At 40.7% G+C, this 23,571-nt stretch overlaps 1 protein-coding gene across 7 annotated transcripts in view; it reads right to left on the bottom strand.

Annotated features, from left to right (window-relative positions):
- Positions 1-23,571, bottom strand: part of ESR1 (estrogen receptor 1) — a 285,413-nt gene that overhangs the window by 100,323 nt on the left and 161,519 nt on the right. For all 7 annotated transcript variants that reach the window (XM_042846311.2, NM_001282246.1, XM_042846300.2 and 4 more), the window contains 1 exon segment: positions 18,077-18,193. In XM_042846311.2, the coding sequence (XP_042702245.2) occupies positions 18,077-18,193 (117 nt within the window).

The following is a 23,571-nucleotide window of genomic DNA, read 5'->3' as shown; positions in this document are numbered from 1 at the left end:
ATAGCTCAAATGGAATGAAACAAAGATGTCAAATTAGATTTCTGAGTCCACTGGAAACTAAGTCTAGTAACACTATATGCTAGACACTTTTTTAAAAGTCTTGTGGAGCTTCTAACTGTTTAAACTTAGTTTGGTTTGGCCATTCTCTATCAAGCGAGTGAAGGTTGCTGGAAAATTCAGTGTGCACGCATGCACCCTTACGGGGGGAAAAAACAAACTAATGAATTTAATAGAAAGTCACAGCTCTTCTATATGCTTTTTGGACCATACTAGAGCACTTAGATAATGATATCCTTGCTACAGAATTTATGTAATGATTGTAAGAGACTTGCATAAAGGAAATCATTTTATATTAAATTCCATAGGTGTTTAAAAGGTTCTGTGGAAATTATACTAAAGTTCTTATAGAGCTGGTTCATTCTAGTTAAATTATGTAGAATAACTCTATAAGGGTGCCATTGGATAGGCCAACCTTAATATTGTCATTTGTCATTATAGCCCAAATAGCATTACTTCTCCCATAAGACTACAGTTGTAAGAGCAGCATCAGAAGACAGTCCAGATTTCTAATACAACAATATCATACCCAAAAGTGGCCCTTCTGGGATTGGTACTTCTGGAAATGGGGGGAAGTGAAAGTGCCCATTTCAAATAGCATTACAGGTAGAAAACTACATTCCAGATACATAGGCTGCTAACACTCCAGTTTTCCAAATCATTTCAGGGAAGTTATATATTAGGAGAGCCACTCATTGCTAATTACTGTTTCACGTATAGCTATGTAACTTGATTATAATTATTCAATTCCATAGTTGCTTCATAAAATCTTCTCAATACATGAATCCATCTACCGAAAGAAAGAGTAGTATTGTGGCTACATCACCAGCCTGGGTGATCAGCTGATTTAATCCTTGATCATTTTGTTCTTTCAAAGAATCTCTTTTCAGCCATTGTGCATTATCTGTACTGGAGAATTAGAACACTGTTAGGAGCAAAAGCAACATCAGGGTGAGCCCTGGGAAAGGTAGAGTTTAGATAAATACTTTATTACATCACAAATTGAATATGAAGACATGACCATTGTGAGGTGGATGCAAGCACAAGCTCATCTATTATAACTTATGAACACTATATTTTGCATACAAGGTTGTATACAAAGGTTTTATTAGCAAGAGAAATCATTGCTGAATGCCAATAGCCCTGCAAACTGACATTCATTCCAACCTTTAATTTCTGAGCAATCTGACCGAGAATTTAGCAAAGAATAGTCTCCCATTTCCCCTATAGCTGCCATTTCCCAGATGCCTCTCAAGCAGATTTTGTCAGGATTCCAGCTATGAGGTGCAAGTCAAGGCTGGGCCTGGGTTGGAGGGGGGGCTCAATAACCAGATCTGAGTTCAGTCCAAAGGATAAAGGCCAGAAGCAGCCATCCGTGCTAGTGTCACTCTGTAGGATCAGGACAGAGTCAAAGTTGATGAGCCACACTGGGTCGGAGCCAAGTAGGTCAGCTGACGTCAGGGTGAGATGTAAAGAGGCAAGGTACCTAGCCTTTCACAGTATCAGGAGCAGTGCTGGGGCCAGGAACCAGAAACAAGCCAAGGTATCAGGGACAGGCAACAGCATCTATTGTAGTAGCAAGCTGGGGATCTGCCTACTTGTGCAAACAGCCTCCAGGTGTATTCCCTAGGCCTTAAATAGCATACCTGGGACAAATCAGGGAATGCGATAGGCAGTGCTAGTCAGAACCTCCATGGGCAGGACATCCAGCAGCTGCTCAGGAGCCAGAAGACCCTGAATCACATTTGTGGATCCTCACAGGTTTCATGCAAGGGCATGAAACTGAAACAACACCAGATGCACTGAGAGATGACTTCCTCTTGTCTGTGGACAAGGGGCTTACCATCCATGCTCATTCATCTGGCTCTCCCTGTTGCATTTGATACCAATCATCAAAATAGCCTATCCCACCTTGAAGAGGCTTCAGGGGAGAACAGAAATGTCAAGAATTAGCTCAGGTCTTCTCTCTCAGACCAAACGCAGATAATCATAAAAGGAAACTGCTCCACTGCCTGCAATGCCCTTATCCGTGGAGTCACATGAGATTCAACCTCCTCCCGCATCTACTTGACATCTTATTTATAATATCAGGTCACTCAGGGGAAGTTGCAAGATAAACACACATTTAAGTGACATCAACAGCCAGATGACATCCAGCTCTATGTCTACTTTACATCAAATGAAAACCATTTCCAAGCTATCGCAATGGTGACGCCACAAACAAGTGTCCAATACTTTATACTACCATATACTGTGACGTATTTAGTTAAACCACATACCACAGAAAAATCAGGTTCCCTTATGGCTACAAGTGCAATTTTACCAGCTTCAGTGGCAGACAGAAAATTGTAACTAATACATTTTAGAAACTTCCAAAACTGACATTAGCGTCCCTATAAATCAGGGTGTTTTGATTATACAGTCGAATATGACTGCAGTTCTTAATTTGCAATGAAAGAGGTGCCGGGACTCAAGCAATTTTTTTACTTTCATAACTGTCGTGGCAAGCCCAGAGATACCAGGGCTATGAGTTGCCATGCCTAGAGAGGTACCGGGGCTCAGCCCTGGCATAAATTAAGCACTGCATGACTGGCAGTAGAAGAACTGAAGTCTGTATACAACTGGAAATCATGTAATCCCAGCTCTCCAATGCAATGCTAAAAAAACAAAACAAAAAACTAATAACTCACAACTTTGTGCTTTATGAAACACTGGTCCGGAAGTTAATATAACATTTCTGACACAGCCTGGTAATTCCTGTTTTTAGCTCATCCAAGCAATTTTAATTCTGGGGTGAGGTGAAAGAAAAAAATAAAAGTTGACGCAGTGTTTTCCTTAGTGATGGCTGTTTAAATATTGATTGGTTTGAAAAACTGGGATAAATCTTAGGGAGATTGATTAGTAGGCAGAATGCAACTGAAGCAGTAAAAAAGTTCACAATAAACACTTTTTCATAGTTCTTCTCTCAGCCACATGGTTGAAGAATTAAGAAATGTATTCTATAGTTATAACCTTTCATATGCATACAGTGGGAGAGAGAACGAATACATGATGGTGTAGGATGGTATCAGGGCTGGCCCTAGAGCAAATTGTGCCCCAGGCAAAGAGCATGTTTGGTGCCACCCCTCCATTTGTTAAACTTTTGGATGCCTTATTTTGTATTGCATTTGTAGCCCATTTCACAACTTTGATGCACAATTTGCATGCATGATTTATTCCCGTCATATAAGATGATCAATTTGCATGCTAGGATCTGTAAATCTGTATTTATTCATGCCACATGTAAGCAAATAAAAAAAATCATTGCCTCTAAGCTTACAGAAACTTTTTAATTTTAAGAATAACTGAAATGTAGTAGCATCAAGAAATTGTACCAACATTGGGTGGACCAGTATTAAATAGTGTTACGATAGGTGCCAGCCTTAGAATCTTAACCCTAGTCCTTTAAATCAAAAGGTCGCTTACAATTACACAATAAAACAAAGTTCACAATATTGCAGCTGGGCTCTCACTTCACTGCGTTCTTATATCTCACTGACTGATGGTGACGTCCTGCCCCTTATGTGCCCATGAGGACATGGATGACAACACTGTAGGGGGTTCAAGGAAAATGTAGTTCTCAGAAAGTCTGGAAGGTTCCACAAGATTCTACAAAGGTCCAGAACATTCTAGGAGGTTAATGAAAAATTAATCCACATACAGAATACCTGATACATTTTACTTCAAACACTCTATTTTCCCTTTTGATGCTAACAACAAAAACAGCATCCTGAGCCTGGCGCCCTCCCAAGCCCAGCAATGGGTTGTCTGCCACTAAATCTGGCCCTGGATGATATGAGTTTTGTTAGCATGAATTTGGGATGATCTGCTTTACTCAATAATGACAAAGCAAGGAGAGTCAAACGCAGGGAAACTAAGGAATTCTAAAGCTCTACAGGGTAAAGAAGCCAGTTATCTGTAGAATTCCAAAACTCCATAGGACAGTGCAAGCTACAGATAAACAGAGAACCTACAGTCCCATAAAGTTCTCATTTTATGGAGAAGTTGGGGAGGGAGTTGGTGATCCCACAGAGATCCAAAAATTTGCCCTGACCCCTGTTTTTAAAGGAAATTAGCAGATAAATACCTATAATGTTACCTATAAGTTAAGGTTGCCTCATTAACATACCCATTGTCAAGAAATGTCAGACATAAATAGATAAGTAAAGGTAAATAAATATCCAAATATCCTTAGTTCATACAATCTTAAAAAATTGTACATGTGTAAACCATGAAAAACTGCACAACGAACATTCTTACATCCCTAGTAACAGCCTAGCAGTCATTGCATATGACCAAGAGGTATTTTCAAATAATAAACAAGCACATGTGCACCTAAGAATCAAGGTTCAATACGATCTACCCTTTGCTTTGTTTGGGGAACAGATTAAACTTTGGGATGATACTACAATAATCATCCACTCTGCATGTGGACACAGTGGGTGAATAGAAATTTCAATAAAGAGTCAGATTTCAGCTCCAGCTTCCTTCCAAGTGGCTATTATAAACAACACTAAGAAAAAACTATTTTAAGAATACTTTGTCTGCATCCTTTTAATCAATTATTGCTTTAAAATAAGCAATTACTCATATTTGTATTAGTTTCCACCACCTGTACCAATTTGCATGAGAACAGAACAGCATGTCTAGTAAATACTATAGAGAGTCACTTCAGACACAACACAAACAGTTTCATAGCTAAGTTGCTTTCTTCTTATTCACCAATTTCTATTTTTAATAAATTGCTGCACTAGAAGATAATTGCATGACAAACTAGAATGTTTGGAACTTTTCCAGTTGTTGCATTAAACATTTGCTTACCCCTGTTTCTAAAAATGCTTTTAATAACTCCCTGGCTTTTTTGTTTGATCTTTTAACATCTTATGAACCTATACTATGAAAAAACGAAGTGCAGCTCCCCTCCCCAAAAGATGAAAATCAAAGGGTTTGGAAGTTCCTCACAAGAAAAAAAAAAGATAGGATATGAGTGGGTACTTGGTCCAACGGTAACTGAGAGGATACCAGAGAAGAGTGGCTTTTTGCATCCAGTCTTAGGAACTGGAGGTTTCCCTATTCCAGAACTGGATGTAAATTAATGTATATATAAGTTTTTATTACCATGAATTTGGGATGATCTGCTTTACCCACTAGTGATAAAGCAAGGAGTATCAGAAACCCATGGGAAACTAAGGAATTCTATTGCTCTACAGAGAAAAGAATCCAGTTATCTGAACTCCAGAACTCCATAGGATGACTGCAAAACTCCAACTGGAATGTTAACTAAAATGATGACAATACTTCAATGTCAACACTAAGTATTGCAAAGCTGATCATTTTAACAGATAGAATGGGGATGGAGTGGAAGACAAGCTCAGAGTGTCAGAACTGGAAACTGCTGCAGGAAAGGAAAGGAAAGGAAAGAAAGGTAAGATTCTTACCTGATACTTTCCTTTCTGCTAGCAACATCTCCCACAATTCTGAAATGTATGGGTTATTCCCCTTCTGTCTGTAGTTTCCAGGCAGTTCAGAACTATAGCACAGCCCATGATAGCTATGCCTCTTTCTGTAGCCTGATGCCAGAAGATTCATTCCAAAGTTGTGTAAAAAATGTATAGAATACGATTAGCAACAATAACTTCATTACCAACCAGTAAACTATGTATAGTAGGCTATGGCCAACCAAACATATAAAAATTAAATATGGTCCCTTGGTTAGGAAGCCAACCACAGAAGGTAGCATTGTGAAAGACACTACTAGCAGAAAGGAAATCATCAGGTAAGAAATTTACCATTCTGCAGCTCAGCATCTCCCACAATTCTAATATGTATGGAAAGTAGCAAGCTGTGAACAGAAATAAGGATTTATAAGAAAAGCAGAGTGAGATAGGGAAGACGTACGCCCAAGTTAATTGCCCCAAATGTCATTATTATTACTGGACCTCCAGTTGCAGTGTCTTCCTGCCAAAAGGTACTTCTGCAGAGAACAGAAAGTCAACCTTATAGTGTCAGATAAAGGTATTAATTGATGACATTGTTGTCCTGCAGATCTCTGCAATGGAAGCAAGCTCTTTCTGCCCACAAAGTCACGATAGCTCTTGTGGAGTGTGCCTGGATGCCATCTGGAACAGAAGCACATGACACCTTGCATTGTAGATGCATACATAGCTTGATCCATTTTAGCTAGTGATAGCTTGGATACCCTGAGCCTATGCAATTCAGATGAAAGGAGACAAAGAGCCCAAATCTTTTTGTTGATTCAATGTGCTTGACAAAGATCTTCAGCAATCTTCAAACATCTAAGGTGTGCCACAGCTTTTCTGTCAGGTACCGTGGTTTTGGACAGGATGAAGGAAGAACAATCTCCTGTGAGGCATGGAAAGAAATTCATTCTAGTCAAGAATAATTTTTGGGTTCTTAACACCACTTTGTCACCATGGATATAAAGTAGAGTTTCAGTACAGATAAATCTGCCAGTTTAAAAAAAAAACAAAAAACCCACTCTCCTAGTAGACACGATGGCAACCAGAAAACAGGTTTTGATGGATAGGTAGAATGGAGATATTGATGTCAGTAGCTCAGAAGGTTGTGTGGTTAGACCTTTCAATGCCAGTGGCAGATCCCACTTAGGAAAGAATATTCTGACCACAGGTTTAACCAGACTAACTGCTCTGACAAATCTGGATATCTGTCAAGGAATCAGAGGATCCTGCGAATATAACGCTACTTATGCTGACATCTTGTACCCTATAGAGCTGGACTGAAGTCCCTAGTTTACATCTTCCTAAAGAAAGCCCATGGTAACTGGGAAACCAGGATCCTTGGGATTTTTGTTGCGTTCGACACCACAAACTAAACCTTGTCAGGTGGAGAAGTAGGCCTTTAGTGCTGAAGCTCATCTAGAGGAAAGGAGCGTTCCAATCACTTTGGAAGAGAGCTGTGCTAGAACTAATGCTTCCCTCTCAATAGTCAGGTTGTCATTTGAAGGCAGTCTGGATCTGGAAGGAGGAATAGGCCTTGGTAATGGATGTCTGGTCTCACTGATAGATGCAACACCGGTACCATTTTCAACTCTATCAGATCAGTGAACCATGGTCTCCTTAGTCAGTGCAGAGCTATCACTATCACCTTTGCTTCTTCTCATCTTATCTTCTGGATCTCCTTTCCTAGAAATAGAAAGGGTGGGAACAACTGTATCAGGCCTTGTGGCCATCTACGTGAAAAGGCATCTGTCCCCAGTAATTTGGGATCTGCTTCCTTGGTGAAGTACTGTGAAATCGGGGTGAAGACTTCCTGATTCAGGCACCATTCTGAATTGCTGACTGTGAATCTGCTGAGCCAATTTGCTTTTTGGTTCAGCTCTCCTTTTATGTGTACTGCACTAATAGAAGGAAGTTTCCATTCCATTGTCTCCACCACTTCTTCGGGTAGAGTTGCACTCCTTGGTTGTTGATATATACCGCAGTGATCGCATTGTCAGCTGAATCAGAACACAGTCACCCTCCAGGTAGTTCTGGAATTTCCATAGGGCAAGCTTGACAATTCTGATCTCCAGTAGGTTTATTCTCTGGTTCCTTTCCCTGGGAACCCAAGTACATTCAATTCTTCTGTGCCCCAGATGCACTTCCCATCCTGTCAGATTGGCATCAGTTGTGTGTGCATAGATCTAAAAGGTACATGGGAAGATCCTTGCAGACATTTGTAGGACTGTCCACCTCATTAGAGTTCAGCACCTTGTTCAGAATCAGTACCTGATCTTGTGTTCCAGTGAATTGTTCCACAGTTTCATGAGAAAGGCATGGAGGCATGGAGGCACCTGATATGGGGCTTTGCCCTAGAGCGAATCCTGTACATGAAACAAAGTGGTCCAATAGCTGTAAACACTGAGCTAGGGTCAGCCTTGCACATTTTACCAACATGGATATCAGGTTCCATATCTTGTGGAATCTGTCCAGTGATGGGTAGACCTTTGCCACCACAGAAGCATCTATTTCCACTCCCAGGTGAATTACTTCTTGGTGTTTATTGTAAATCTATGTATTTGAAGCAGATCCAGCATCTGCCACTTGGGCCAGAAATCTGATCAAAATGTCATCGAGGAAGGGATACAGGTGAGTGCTGCAAGACCTGAATTTCGCTATTACCACCAGCTTCTTGGTAAAGAGCCTGGGGGCTGCTGAAACAGAAACATTTGGTACTGGCAGCAGGCCAGGCCATATGCAAATATCAGCAGTGTGTGGTGGCATGGTCATATGGGAATGTGGAAAAATGTATCCGCTAGATCAGCGGTTTTCACACTGTGGGTTGGGATCCCAAAGTGGGTAACAACCGTGTTTTAATGGGGTCGCCAGGGCTGGTGTTAGACTGGCCCAAGACCAAGCCCTAGCCGCACTCCCTGGGACTCAGACTTCTGCTTCAGCTGAGGGCAGTGGGGCTAAGGTTACAGGCCCCACACCCGGGGCTGAAGCCGTTGGGCTTCAGCTTTGGCCCTACACCTGGAGCAGCAGGGCTTAGGTGGGCACATGCTTCAATCTCCCTTCCTGGGTCATATAGTAATTTTTGTTGTCAAAATTGGTGGTGGTGGAGGTGGGAGTTTGAGAATCCCTGCGCTAGATCCACTGAAGCAAGAAACTCCTCTTGGTATAGGGATGCCACCATGAAAGCAAGGATCTCTATCTGGAGTCTCATTTTCTGTATCAGTTTGTTCAGCAGCTTGAGATCTAGGATGGCTCTGACCCCCCCATACACTGCTGGACAATGAAGAAAATGGAATACAGTCCTAAGAATCTTTCTTCTGAGGGAACCCTTTCTATTAGTCTATGTCCAAGAGATGCAAGATTTCATTTTATGGGGTCACTCGAGATGTGGGAAATGGATGAAGAGATGGGGTATGGCCTTTCGTTCAAGGGAGTATCTGCAACTCATTCTCTCTCTCATCCACTTGTCTGTGGTAAATCAAGACCATTCTACTAAGAAATGGGAAATTCTGCCTCATAGGTTCAGGTCTGGGCAGAGGCATATTTGTTTATCATCATAGTGGGCTCTTATAAGCTGTGGATCCACCCCTGGATTTTCCACTTGATACCCTTTTCCAGGGTTTTCCCTTTATATACCTGTTTATTTCCTCTGGTACCTTTGTGAGGATGGACAAAAGGAGTGTTTTTGTCTGTTGATGGCCTGGTAGTTCCTCCTTGGAGCACTGAGAGTGGAGGGGAAGGACTGTTTCTGTTTGGCAGTACTCTCTGCCACTACTTGGTTTAGTTTTTCCATAAAAACGGGGAGAGCCTGGGAATTTAGATGAGCACAGAATTTGGAGTGAGCATCAGACTTCTGGGGTGAAGCCAGATATGGCTTAAAATCTCACGGCATACATTTTTAGGCCTCTACCACAAAGGCTGATGTTACAGAAATTTTCTTAAGTGTAGATCATTAGTCAGGACAGTCTATCCTTCAGGGCCTTAAGGTCATCCAACCAGTTATTGCAAAGCATATAGCTGCCAAGGCTGCTTTAAAAGTGGCTGTCAAGGCCTCAAAGTCCCTTTGAGGGTGGTTTCCACCTTTCTAATAGTTGAATGGAATCATCATATATTTAGCTAGAGATGCCCCTAAAGAATCAACCATTGGTATACCTCTAATGGCATATTTCAGCTCTCACAACTCATATCTAAATGCATGTCTAGTTATGTGTTTACCCTTATCAGGTTTTTTCCCATTCCTCTCTGATCATAACCTGAAAAGATGTGTGCAGTAAGATTGCTGTCTCAGGTGAGACTTTGGACAGCAGGTACTGTATTTGCATTTAGTCTTGCCTTTACTTCCTGTTCAGGGTGGATCAGGATATTGAATGCAACCTTTTTGCATACGCTTTTGAATATTTAAGGAGGGAAAAAATCCTTTTTGCATTTTTCCATGTCCTCCTCAGTGCCTGAATCGGAGAGCTTCCCTTCCTCAGTAGATAGTCTTTATTTTCCTTTTTGCTCTTTTTGGATTTTTTAGCCTTTTGGCCCACTTTGCAGGCATTGCTGCCCAGCTGTGGCTAAAACATGGTCTTTCTGCTGTTTGTTTTATGCAGCATCTTGAGTCCTCCCTCTCAGGGTTGCACTTCCTGTCTGCAGGATGCAGTTTTATTGCCATAAGTTCCCTGACTTAAACTGGGAAGAAGGGAACTTGGGACCCATTTCGGGGCTGGGGGGGACACATACCTGTTAAGGGTTTCTCCCTCCCCCCCTCCCCTGGCCTGTTCTGCCTTGGAACTTACCCCAGGCTGACTGAAGTTCTCCTCATCCATGGAGTCTCTCCCCCATTCTGCTCAACACCTCCAGATCAGACTCTTGTGTGTGGGAATCGTGACTTCTTTGGGCAGGTGGGGACCCCAACATGCCTGCCCGACAGCCCCTTGCCTTAGCAGTGCAAGGGTCAATTGGCTGAGAACAGGCAGGGCACAATTTGCCCTCCTGTGAGCTGCCTCACAAATAGAACACTGCTTGGATTTAAGCTTGTGTTTGCATGACAGCTTTACCACGCCTTGCGGGGGCAAAGGAGAGGAGTCTGTCAGTGAGGTGTTGCAGTACTGGCTCTGGGTGGATGAGACCATGCCACGATTCAATATTCAAACCAGGAGAGGGAGAAGAAAAGCTGTTTGCTACTGTCTGAAAAATTGGATAAAATAATATGCTGTCAAAAAAATCTGGAGCAAAGTGAACCACCACTTGACTGTTGCCACAGAGGCAACAGAAAGATCTGGCAGCAGGCTGAAGAAGGGGGAGTGGCTAGCACAGGTTGTGCTACAGCTTTGAATGGCCTCCTCAAACTGCAGACAGAAGGGGTACAGCCTATACGTATCAGAACTGTGGGAGAGACTGAGCTACAGGAGAACAGAAGAAAAACAAAGACAAAGAAGGAGGCATATTTTCCCACTGAGTGATAGTGATTGTGTCAATAAATACTTCATAGTAATTAAAAGTTTAATTACTACATACTGGCTAGATTACACCCTTGATCTTTGTGCATCTTCTCATTGACATCCATGGGGATTCTGCTGTGGATGGAAGGAGAAAAGGTATCCTAAATGTATGGCTACGTACCATAACTAAAAATGAATTCCCCCTCCTCCCCCCTCCCTCCCTGCCCCGCGAAACACCTGTTTCGCGGCGCAAGCGCTGGGAAGGGAGAGAAACAGGACGCGGCTGCGCGCTTGCAGAGGAAGCGGAGGTGAGCTGGAGCAGGGGGGCGGGGCATGGAGGGGAGCTTCCGCCCCTGCAAATTTGTCGGCCTAGGCAATAATATGGCACTGCATGTAGTGTGTCCTGAAAACAGACTGACTCAGTCTCATCTTCTACAATTGGTCATTCTACAGGCAGTCTCCTTGACCAAAAATACCTTATCTCCAGATCTCATGAGCTGAGCATCCTGGGCACTGTTAGCTGAATTTGCCACAAGAGTGCTTCAGTGGTTTCTGTTGTAACAGGACTGAATCCATTTGGACCAAAGTCTTGCACTAACATGAGAAAGAAAATGGGAGTCAATGGAGGTGCAACAGCACTGGCAGTGCAGTGTGTTCTTGGGTGTTTTTTCCTATTGAGGTGCACTCCACACAAGTTGGCCTGCAATCTTTGGTCCCAGATACAGTGAGTTACAATAGTCCAATCTGCAGGTGACAAATGCATGATTCATAGAAACTCATCGGAGATGAAGAAGCTAGTTTACTGGCACATTCTGATGTAATGCTGGCAGACTAGGGTGCTAAGACCTCTAGGCCCCAACTGAACACTGACAAATACATAGCTGAAAACCAGTCAGTCTTACCCTTTTTTGCTAAAATAGGTATTAGGTTTATGAACCAGTGTTCAGTGTTAAGACTTAATGAAATGCTTGCAAGCTGCTGCATGTATTAATCTCATTGAACATCTGTACGCCATGGTATATGGTTATAAGAAGTGTTTGCATTATAAACCTCTAACTGTGTAACTCACCAAACAGGAAAGAAGCATAAATTAATATAAAGGCTGGCTTCCTATAGAAGGCATTGGGTCCTGCCCACAAGAAGCTAACTGAAATCAAATGAGCCATTGTGAAACATCAAAGGACAGATACTTTGTTGATTACTTTCCCTTTGTTGATTACTTCTCCTGCCTGAAGAGGAGATCTGCATTTTGACTTATCCCATCAGCGTGAACTCTAAGGGAAGGGAGTAAAAATCCCTGACAAGAATAAACTGGATCTCTATGCTGCTTGGACTTGGGGAGAGCAAGATTTGCATTAGCAAACGATCCCCATTGCTTGACCTGGGTCAGCCCTAAAGGACTTATAGAGCTTTCTAGAGAATCTAAAACTAGAACTCATTTGTCTGCGTATATTTAACCTTGCAAATAACTCATTTTTTTTCTTAGTTAATAGGTCTAGTTAATTTATCATAGGATTGGTTACAAGCATTGGCTTTGGTGTAGGATTTAAGATGCAATAGACCTGGGGTAAGTGACTGGTTCTTTGGAACTCGGAGTAACCTCAATATTGTTGTGATTTTTGGTGTAAGGGACCATCTATCACAAAGACAGGCTTTCCTGGGTGGCAAGTATCCATGGGTACAGTCTGTGACTCCATGTTAAGGCTGTGAGAGTGCTTGAGGAGTTTGTACTTGATACTTTGTTGGTGAAATCTAAGTATAGAATTCACAACCAGTTCGGGATTTGTGCCCAGTTTGGGATTTGTGCCCTGTTTCTTAATAATCTGCCCTGGAGGTTGGTATTCATGCTCCTGAGCCCCTCCAGACAGTTTGACACCTGGAGGAAGGATTCTCACTGGTGTAGTTACTTGGACAAACGGATTAGTGAGGAGTCCAGTAGGACCTCAAAGGCTTCATGCTATGTCACTGAATGGAAGGCAGAAGATGTCTCTATGGCCATTTACATCAGATGACTCTATGGCCTTACATACGCAAGCAGAAAAGCCTTTACTAATTTATTTATTTAGCACGTCTCAGGGCACTCATTACTTCAAGATTTTTGCACTGAATACAATAATTAAGATTTGCATAGCGTCATCTATAGTGGACTCTGCCATTTACTTTTCTTGGGTTCAGTAGCTCTCTTATTGTTACTATTAGTATTTGTATTACTGTAGCACCAAGAAGCATTACTCATGGATCAGGACCCATTATTGGGAGAAACCTTCTGCCAAAAAGGTGTCTCATGTAGCCAGTGGCGGATTAATAATTTTAATGATTATTACTGGAAGGAGAGGTCAGAGTCTTGACTGGCTCCTTAAAACATTTTGTTCTTCCCACCAACATCACTATGGTGGAAGAGGTATTTGTCTGAGCAGCTTTGATTCTGGTACTGCACTGATTGCCTCAACCACACTGCCACATCTCACCAGTTCACAACCTAACAACCTGCACTCAATGCACTATAGAGGACACCTGCAACCTTACTGGAGCAGGTAAACCCTATCACAGGTTTCTCATGTCTTTGTGTGGAACCCAGGCATAGAGTTGGATGAGCTAGTGACCTCTCACCTGACTGTTATGAAACTCATAAAATGTGCTGTGTCTCAGATCAACCTGACTTGAGACCTATAAAAATTAATCTAACAAATACAGGTTTTACATATCAGAATGTGGAACATGTTACCCTTGAAGAAGGAAGGCTCAAAGGCTATGCTTGTCAGAGAAATGTCTAAGTTAAAGATGTCAGTCATTGGTCTCACTGAAATCCACCTTAAAGACAGCAGTTAGGAAAGAATAGGTGCCAGTCACCAATGCTCCCTAAGGTGGTATGGTCATCTGCTCCAAATGCCTACCAACCTCTTTGTAAGAATCATTTTCAAGTTTTCTCTGCTGGTTTCAAGCACTCCTGGAAGACCTAAAACATGATGGCTGTCCTTCAGAAGTTTTCAACCATGTAACATGCTAGGTTTGGCTCAGGACAGAACATCATGGAGGTACATAACTCGTTCAATTACCTCTATGCTGTCCAAGCAACAGAATGAGAATTAAGTGACCACCAACATCTCCATCGAGTTGCTTGGGTGTAGTTTGAACTATCAGCTCTGGATCCAGGTGTTATCTTGTCAGACACTGAAACTTTCTGATGGAAATGGTCATAAGTTCTGAGGAGATATAGAGCCTGGTGATGAGGGATATTAAGAAGTTTCTACAGGATTGCATTAAAACAGGAGGTTCTCAAACTAATGTCTGTGGACCACTGGTGGTTCACATACAGTGCTTGCTTGCGGTTCACAGAGAATTGGCTGGTCACAGGGCATTGGCTCTTCCTATTTTCAGCTATTAAAGTGAGCTAAAACACATTAACTGGTTTTCTAATATTTTTCAATATCAGTTGCTACAGTTGCCATAGGGGTGTTATGCCATCATGGAAAGGTCCATGGGACTGCAAATGGGAAGGATGGTGGCCACAAAAAGTCTCTCTATTAAGAGATGGTCCACATTATTAAAAAGTTTGAGATCCCCTGAATTAGGAGGTGGTCAGGGACAAATTTAAATTTAAGAGTAGCAATTCCTTTTTGACCTAAATTTAATCCCCAGAACCGATGCTAAGGCTATACTGCTGCTTAAAAATAGAAGTATATGTACATTGCTGTTGAATATATCACAGGTGAGAAAATTATTAGAATGCATACCTAAGAGGGAAGAGAATATCAAAAAGTCTTAACTCAATAGAGATGTACTGGATTATTCTGACAATGTAAGCAATGTAAATATAAATGAATGAAAATATATCAAGTGTAAGGTGTAGCACAAAATGATAAAAATATCTTGTATTTGAGAAATAGTATATTATCATATAGCTAAAGATTATATGTATGCATATATACAAGAGGGCAGAGTTAAGGTAGCAGCTGCAGCCTTAATTGTGATATTTTCTGATTGCTTACATATATAGCCCTAACATTTCTTTACTGTATTTTTTGTTTCTTTTGTTTTGCAAGGTCTACGTTTTTCATGATGGAAATGAACTCCAGCCAAGTGCTCCAGAATATTAAGAGAGAGCCACAATACACACATATGTATTCCATGAATCAGTTATCGAAGTTCTATTTCAGTCTGAAGCTAGAAGCCAGATGAAGGGAGTAATTGGCTGCTCTGAATCACCAGGATGATAGAAATAATGACAGAGAAAAGCTGGAACATTCTGAATAGCCTAAAATTGGAGTCCTGAGCCAAACCTCTCTCACCTGAAAAAATAAAGAATGAGCACTGGAAACCCTCCCAATGAGTCTGAACATTCAGAAGTCATCACCATCACCATCCAGAAGTCTCTGCAAGATACTATTGCTAAGACTTCTATTACAAATAGGTTTAGATGAGGTTAGTAATCATTTTTAAAATAAATGTTACTTTGAAATCTTCCTTCCATTTTAAATCAGGTGCATCTAATCTCCAGTTTTATAATTCCCTGCATTTCAAAATTAATTTCACAGTTAAACAATAGAATACCAATTTAAATGTATTAAATATTTTTAGATGTTTTTTCAAATATATTGATTTCTATTACAACACAGAATACAAAGCCTACAGTGCTCACTTTATATTTATTACAAATATTTGCACTGTAAAAATTATAAACAAAAGAAATAGTATTTTTCAATTCACCTCATACACGTACTGTAGTGCAATCTCTTTATCGTGAACGCGCAACTTACAAATGTAGATTTTTTTTTTTGGTTCCATAACTGCACTCAAAACCAATGTAAAACTTTAGAGCCTACAAGTCCACTCAGTCCTACTTCAGCCAATCACTAAGACAAACATATTTGTTTACATTTACGGGAGATAATGTTGCCCGCTACTTATTTACAATGTCACCTGAAAGTCAGAACAGGCATTTGCATGGCACTTTTGAAGCTGACGTTGCAAGGTATTTACGTGCCAGATATGGTTAACATTCATATGCCCCTTCATGCTTCTGCCACCATTCCAGAGGACATGCTTCCATGCTGATGATACTCGTTAAAAATATCTGTTAATTAAATTTATGAATGAACTCCTTGGGGAAGAATTGTATGTCTCCTGTTACATTTTACCCGCATTCTGCCATTTATTTCTTGTTACAGCAGTCTCGGATGATGACCCAGCACATGTTCATTTTAAGAACACTTTCACTGCAGATTTGACAAAACACAAAGAAGGTACCAATGTGATATTTCTAAAAATAGCTACAGCACTCAACCCAAGGTATAGAATCTGAAGTGCCTTCCAAAATCTGAGAGGGACGAGGTGTGGAACATGCTTTCAGAAGCCTTAAAGAGCAACACTCCAATGTGGAAACCACAGAACTTGAACCACCAAAAAAGAAAATCAACCTTCTGCTGGTAGCATTTGACTCAAATGATGAAAATGAACATGCATGGGTCCGCTCTGCTTTGGATCATTATCGAGCAGAACCCATCATCAGCATGGACGCATGTCCTCTGGAATGGTGGTTGAAGCATGAAGGGAGATATTTAGTGCATCTGGCATGTAAATATCTTGCAACGCTGGCTACAACAGTGCCATGTGAACGCGTGTTCTCACTTTCAGGTGATATTGTGAACAAGAAGCAGGCAGCATTATCTCCTGCAAATTGTAACCAACCCTGTTTGTCTGAGGGATTGGCTGAAGTAGGACTGAGTGGACTTGTAGGCGTTAAAGTTTTACATTGTTTTATTTTTGAATGCAAGGTTCTTTTGTACATAATTCTACATTTTTAAGTTCAACTTTCATGATAAAGAGATTGCACGACAGTACTTGTATTAGGTGACTTGAAATATACTATTTCTTTTTTTACAGTGCAAATATTTGTAATAAAAATAATATAAAGTGACTACTGTACACATTGTATTCTATGTTGTTTATTTATAATTTAAATCAATATATTTGAAAATGTAGAAAACATCCAAAAATATTTAAAGAAGTGGTATTCTATTATTGTTTAACAGCGCAATTAATCATGCGATTAGTCACGATTAATTTTTTTTATCTCTGCCTGTCCCCTCCCCTTGCCTTCTGTCTGTTTCTTGTAACTAAAAGGAGCAGTAATTTAAAGGAGGGAGAGAAGACATCTACTGGGGAAATGCTCAAAAAACTCACTACTAAAACATCCCAAAGGCCTCTTGGAAAGAACCTTTGCTCTGAGAACAGCACAATAAAGGTTATTTGATGGCAGTGTCATCTATTTATAAAACTTTTCCTCTAAACATTAAACACCAGATATCTCTAGTACAATCAGTTTTGGGATGTGCAGCAACCAGTGTTGACATCTAAAGCTGATTCTTCTCTCACACCAGCATAACTCCAGTGTCCCAGTGTAATTACTTGTGATTTAGCTCAATGTATCTGAGATAAGAATCAGGTCCTCAATATTTCAATACAGGAAAAGGAAATTAATTCAGGTGCATTGTGTGCTGTTGCATGGTGCTGGAATAACAGCTCTGAAGGTGGCAACCCTTTATTAATCCACAGAAGTAGTACAGTAAGAGCAGCAGTACTGCAAGTTTCTCCAAACTACCCCACCAATGTGCTTCATACCTGACCTAGATACATGGTAATTAACCATCTATTCCCATACAAGTCTTGGCCTGCCCTCAGAAACAGTCCACAAGATGGCAATAATGATGCTGGGTTTTACGATGTGGATACCTGTTCACTGGGAACTGAACTGAGACCATCGATTTGTTTCACAGAGTGAATGGCATATTGCAGAAAGAAACAACATTTAGGATTGGATTTCACTCATGATAGCCTGGGGCCAGACAAATCCACTTGTGAGAAAACAAATGAATTATAAAATATTAGGGGTGAAATCCTACCCACACTGAAGTCAATGGCTAAATTTCCATTGACTTCGATTCAGCCAGGATATCACCCTTGTTTTGTCATGGTTGGGGTTTTTGGCCAACAACAACAGTTGCCCTTTGCTTAACTGTGTTGGTTGTCCAGTTAAGCATCCATCAGTGCTAAAAAATGTGTTTGTTGGTGTGTACGTACCACCTTTCATCATTCCCACTTCATAGCACTTTCGCAGCCGGCAGGCCTGACAGCTCTTTCTCCTGTTCTTGTCGATGGTGCACTGGTTAGTAGCGGGACACATGTAGTCGTTGTGCCCTGTATAGCCAGAGGGAAAATATAAAGTAGAATTAATGAAAAATAGACAATCCCTTAACAGAGTAGTTTCCAGGGTTCCTGTAATACTTTATCTTAAATTTCTCTTTGAGTATTTTTCACGGCAGCTATAATCATAAGGAATTTGATAGCTTTCCCCAAACAACCGTGTTAGGTGTATACTTGTGCTTTATTACGGATGTGTTGGTGGTGGCGCTAGAGTGAAGACAGAATCTATACTTCCACTGTAAGTTCCATTTTTAGTATCCCATATCGAAGTAGTGTTAGAAATATGTCAACACTTACTTAATAAAAAGAATGGACACCACAATTCTAATAGTCAAAACAGAGGACTGTCATAGAGTCATAGACTTTAAGGTCAGAAGGGACCATTATGATCGTCTAGTCTGACCTCCTGCACAACGTAGGCCGCAGAATCTCACTCACCCACTCCCGCAACAAACCCCTAACCTATGTCTGAGCCATTGAAATCCTCAAATCATGGTTTAAAGACTTCAAGGTGCAGAGAATCCTCCAGCAAGTGACCCGTGCCCCATGCTGCAGAGGAAGGCGAAAACCCCAGGGCCTCTGCCAATCTACCATGGAGGAAAATTCCTTCCCGACCCCAAATATGGTGATCAGCTAAGCCCTGAGCATGTGGGCAAGACTCACCAGCCAGACACCCAGGAAAGAATTCTCTGTAGTAACTCAGATCCCACCCATCTAACATCCCATCACAGGCCATTGGGCATATTTACTGCTAATAGTCAAAGATCAGTTAATTGCCAAAATTAGGCTATCCCATCATACCATCCTCTCCATAAACTTATCAAGCTTAGTCTTGAAGCCAGATATGTCTTTTGCCCCCATTACTCCCCTTGGAAGGCTGTTCCAGAACTTCACTCCTCTGATCGTTAGAAACCTTCGTCTAATTTCAAGTCTAAACTTCCTGATGGTCAGTTTATATCCATTTGTTCTTGTGTGCATATTGGTACTGAGCTTAAATAATTCCTCTCCCTCCCTGATATTTATCCCTCTGATATATTTATAGAGAGGATTCATATGTCCCCTCAGCCTTCTTTTGGTTAGGCTAAACAAGCCGAGCTCTTTGAGTCCCCTTTCATAAGACAGGTTTTCCATTCCCCGGATCATCCTAGTAGCCCTTCTCTGTACCTGTTCCAGTATGAATTCATCCTTCTTAAACATGGGAGACCAGAACTACACAGAGTATTCCAGATGAGGTCTCACCAGTGCCTTGTATAATGGTACTAACACCTCCTTATCTCTACTGGAAATACCTTGCCTAAAGCATCCCAAGAGCGCATTCGCTTTTTTCAGTGATATCACATTGGCGACTCATAGTCATCCTATGATCAACCAATACTCTGAGGTCCTTCTCCTTCTCTGTTACTTCTAACTAATGAGTCCCTAAATGCATGACCTTGCATTTTCCACTATTAAATTTCATCCTATTACTATTACTCCAGTTTACAAGGTCATCCAGATCTTCCTGTATGATATCCCGGTCCTTCTCTGTATTGGCAATACCTCCCAGCTTTGTGTCATCTGCAACTTTATTAGCACACTCCCACTTTTTGTGCCGAGGTCAGTAATAAAAAGATTAAATACGACTGGTCCCAAAACCGATCCCTGAGGAACTTCACTAGTAATCTCCCTCCAGCCTGACAGTTCACCTTTCAGTATGACCCGTTGTAGTCTCCCCTTTAACCAGTTCCTTATACACCTTTCAATTTTCATATTGATCCCCATCTTTTCCAATTTAACTAATAATTCCCCATGTGGAACCATATCAAATTCCTTACTGAAATCGAGGTAAATTAGATCCACTGTGTTTCCTTTATCTAAAAAATCTGTTACCTTCTCAAAGAAGGAGATCAGGTTGGTTTGGCATGATCTACCTTTTGTAAAACCATGTTGTATTTTGTCCCAATTACCATTGATCTCAATGTTCTTAACTACTTTCTCCTTCAAAATTTTTTCCAAGACCTTGCATACTACAGATGTCAAACTAACAGGCCTGTAGTTACCCAGATCACTTTTTTTTCCCTTTCTTAAAACTAGGAACTACGTTAGCAATTCTCCAGTCATACGATACAACCCCTGAGTTTACAGATTCATTAAAAATTCTTGCTAATGGGCTTGCAATTTCTTGTGCCAGTTCCTTTAATATTCTTGGATGAAGATTATCCGGGCCCCCTGATTTAGTCCCATTAAGCTGTTTGAGTTTGGCTTCTACCTCGGATGTGGTAATATCTACCTCCATATCTGCATTCCCATTTGTCATCCTGCCATTATCCCTAAGCTCCTCATTAGCCTCATTAAAGACTGAGGCAAAGTATTTATTTAGATACTGGGCCATGCCTAGATTATCCTTAACCTCCACTCCATCCTCAGTGTTTAGCAGTCCCACTGATGGCAGGATTCCTGTGTTCTATTTCTAGCTCTACCACTGACTTGAGGTAATTTGGGCAAGTAACTTAGGGCCTCAAGTTTAGCTATCTGGAAAATAGGTGAAATATCTACCTACCTCCCACACAGGTCTGTTGGGAGGATTAGGTAACTGATTACAATACTTCACAAAAGGTCCTTGGAATGGAAAGGACCATCGAATATTTTTTAGCACCCACTACACTTTTGGGCAGTGAAAAAAGTACATGAAATCATAAAAACATAATATAGAAGTGCCAAATATAAATCAAACAATCGACTAATTGCATTTCATATCTAGGTGGGCTTCAACTTGGGTTAAATTACAAATTTTAAAAGTGACAGTGTTTAATAGAGTATTCCAGCAGTAGTGCCTTTTCACTGTGAGAGCCACTGCATTTGAAACCTGTTGATTCTTGTTGCAGACCGTTACCATATAGTCAAGTCTGCCACAATAGAGGTGATTACTTTCCATAGGCTTGCTATCTATTCCTAGTAAGAGGTATTAAATTTATTCCCAAGGATTTTTCTTGTCTCACATATTTAAAAAAAAACCCTACAACTTTCCAGTTATAGAGAAAGTTTGCTGAGGATGGAAAACGCTGTCCAAACAGATCTTGCCGAGTGTTCTTTATTTTTCCAACTAAACAGGACAAGGTACAGCACAGAATGAAACAATTTTACTGCAGAACTGTTTGTTCCTTATTCAGGTCAGGGATCAGTCTGAGGTAGAGTGGGGGTGGGGGCTTGACAGAGGCCTTGGTCTCATCAAACCCTCTATCCTTGATTATACATTAGAAAATACAGAATAAAAACGGCTATCAGATTACACCAAGAACATCTGCTGTTTTATGCTGCATAATTGGGATCCAATCAAAATCAGCTGCAGAACTGGTAACTTGCTAATATGCTGACAGCAGACCACACACTGTCTGAAATAAATAGGCATATTAATTATTAGAATTAATATTATTTATAAGCCCTGGCTAATAGAGTGGTGTGACTAGAACAACCTGAATCTGCAGGCTGTGCTCCAGGACTGAGCTCAAGAAATATTTCAGAGATACTACCTCAATCTAAGCAAGCCCATTTTAAATTTTCCACTTCCTTCTGGTATTATACAGTGTGTTCTATATCTGATTCAAAACATTTCACATGTAAAAAAGTCAAGCTGGAAAAAGAACAGTTCCCACCACATAAAGATGTGGTATCTATTAGAAAAAAAAGTAAAGTAACATTAAAAAAAAATCTTGTTTTATATGGTCAAGTTAAACAGCAGCAACAAAAAAAATCACTGTAGATCTTGTCCCCATCCTCAGTCTCAGTTTATAAACCAAATGTGAGAGCGCTGAAATGGAGGAAAGAGTGTAAGCATACCCATGTGAGCTGTGTGTGGTGTTGTTGCTTATCTTGACTGTTAAAGATCCTGACTTTGCTCCTCAGCAGTCAACAGGTTAAACTCACATTGAGACCAGGAGCAGGCCCTAGTGCTTCAATTCAGCAAACTACTTAATGACATACTTAACTTTAAGAAGGGAGGTGGTAGTTCCATTGAGGTTAAAGTTAACATATGCCCAAGTGTTTTGTTGAATTGGGATCTAAATGGCTAATTTTCCTATTGTGGGTGTTTTTAGAGATATCATGGGTTTACATGGCTCAAAAGTTCTTTTTAAAAGTCTGCCTTATTAATTATTAGTAGTAGTAGAATATCAGTATATTTTACAGCACCTAAAGATATTCTTGGCACTTTATAGAACAGTTTACAAAACCTGGTCCCTTCCACAAAGAGCTTGCATTCCAGTTATAGAGGTGAAACCACATGCAAAGGTAACAAACATTTGGGAGGGTGGGTTTGAGGCAGCACAATGGCAACAGCAACAAGCTCAAGGTTATTCATTAGGCCAAAATGGTTCTCTCTCATGATCAGAGAATATTTCTTGTTGCACGTGCTGTATGAAAGATAGTAAAACACTTCTGTGGTGAACTGTGCTTTCTCATAAGTGTCATCAAAAGTCAGGTGGCAAGTGTCTAAGTCCAGGCCCATCGCACTTCTAAAAGACTTGCATTGTACAGTCCCTATGAGGGCCTGCCTCATAGACAAAGGCCCTGACCCTACCAATGATTCCATCTAGGTGGATAGCAAGGATGCAGATAATGCAAATGGTAATACTGGTTGTGTAGTGGACACCTCTCCACAAGAAATTTGATTGAGATCATCAGTTCATTTCACATAGGCTAGTAAACAGCCATCAGCTGGTACCACCTTTCAGTCACTGGACTTAAACTACTAGCCTATCCTATTACTATTCCGTGAGCACTCCCACAAAAAGTTTAATTTCTAATTTGATGGATGACTTTCATTTCACTTCAGTGAAGGAAAATAAGAATCTATCCCAGAAATGATGAGCTCAAAAGTATGTTTAATTTAATTAGTGTAGTCACCACATATACACAAAAACCTAACCTGAAACCAATATAGTTTTCAATACAGCAGCACAAGGTTTCAGACACTTTGTATAATTAGATGCCACCACCTTCTGTTCCATAACACATTCACATATAATTTATAGTCACTGGAATTATAAGAGAGACAGTTAAACTGATTAAAGTGATTGCGGTGATTAAATATAAATTCTGCTAATTTAGGCCAAGTGTTCATTTTAAATGTTGCTATTTCAAGCATTCTTCACCCCAGTTGTATCAGAATAGTAGGTTCTAGGGCACTGCGTTGGCGATACAAAGCTATTCTATGGACCCATCTTGACAGCCACATCAGCAGTATTTCATTAGTCCAGCTCAAAAGATAAAATATGGAGTTTCTCTAAGGCAAACAACAGACTAGGGCTGAGGCTAAAGTTTTGCAAGGCAAAACTCTAGAAGAATCATCTCAGATGTTCAGAGTAAGGTTTATATTGTTGTCTTGATTAGGAATA

Source organism: Chrysemys picta, chromosome 3 (genome assembly GCF_011386835.1).
Source record: "Chrysemys picta bellii isolate R12L10 chromosome 3, ASM1138683v2, whole genome shotgun sequence".
Taxonomy (NCBI): domain Eukaryota; kingdom Metazoa; phylum Chordata; order Testudines; family Emydidae; genus Chrysemys; species Chrysemys picta.
The sequence above is the reverse complement of the archived record's forward strand: the minus strand, read 5'-3'. Positions and strand labels throughout refer to the sequence as shown.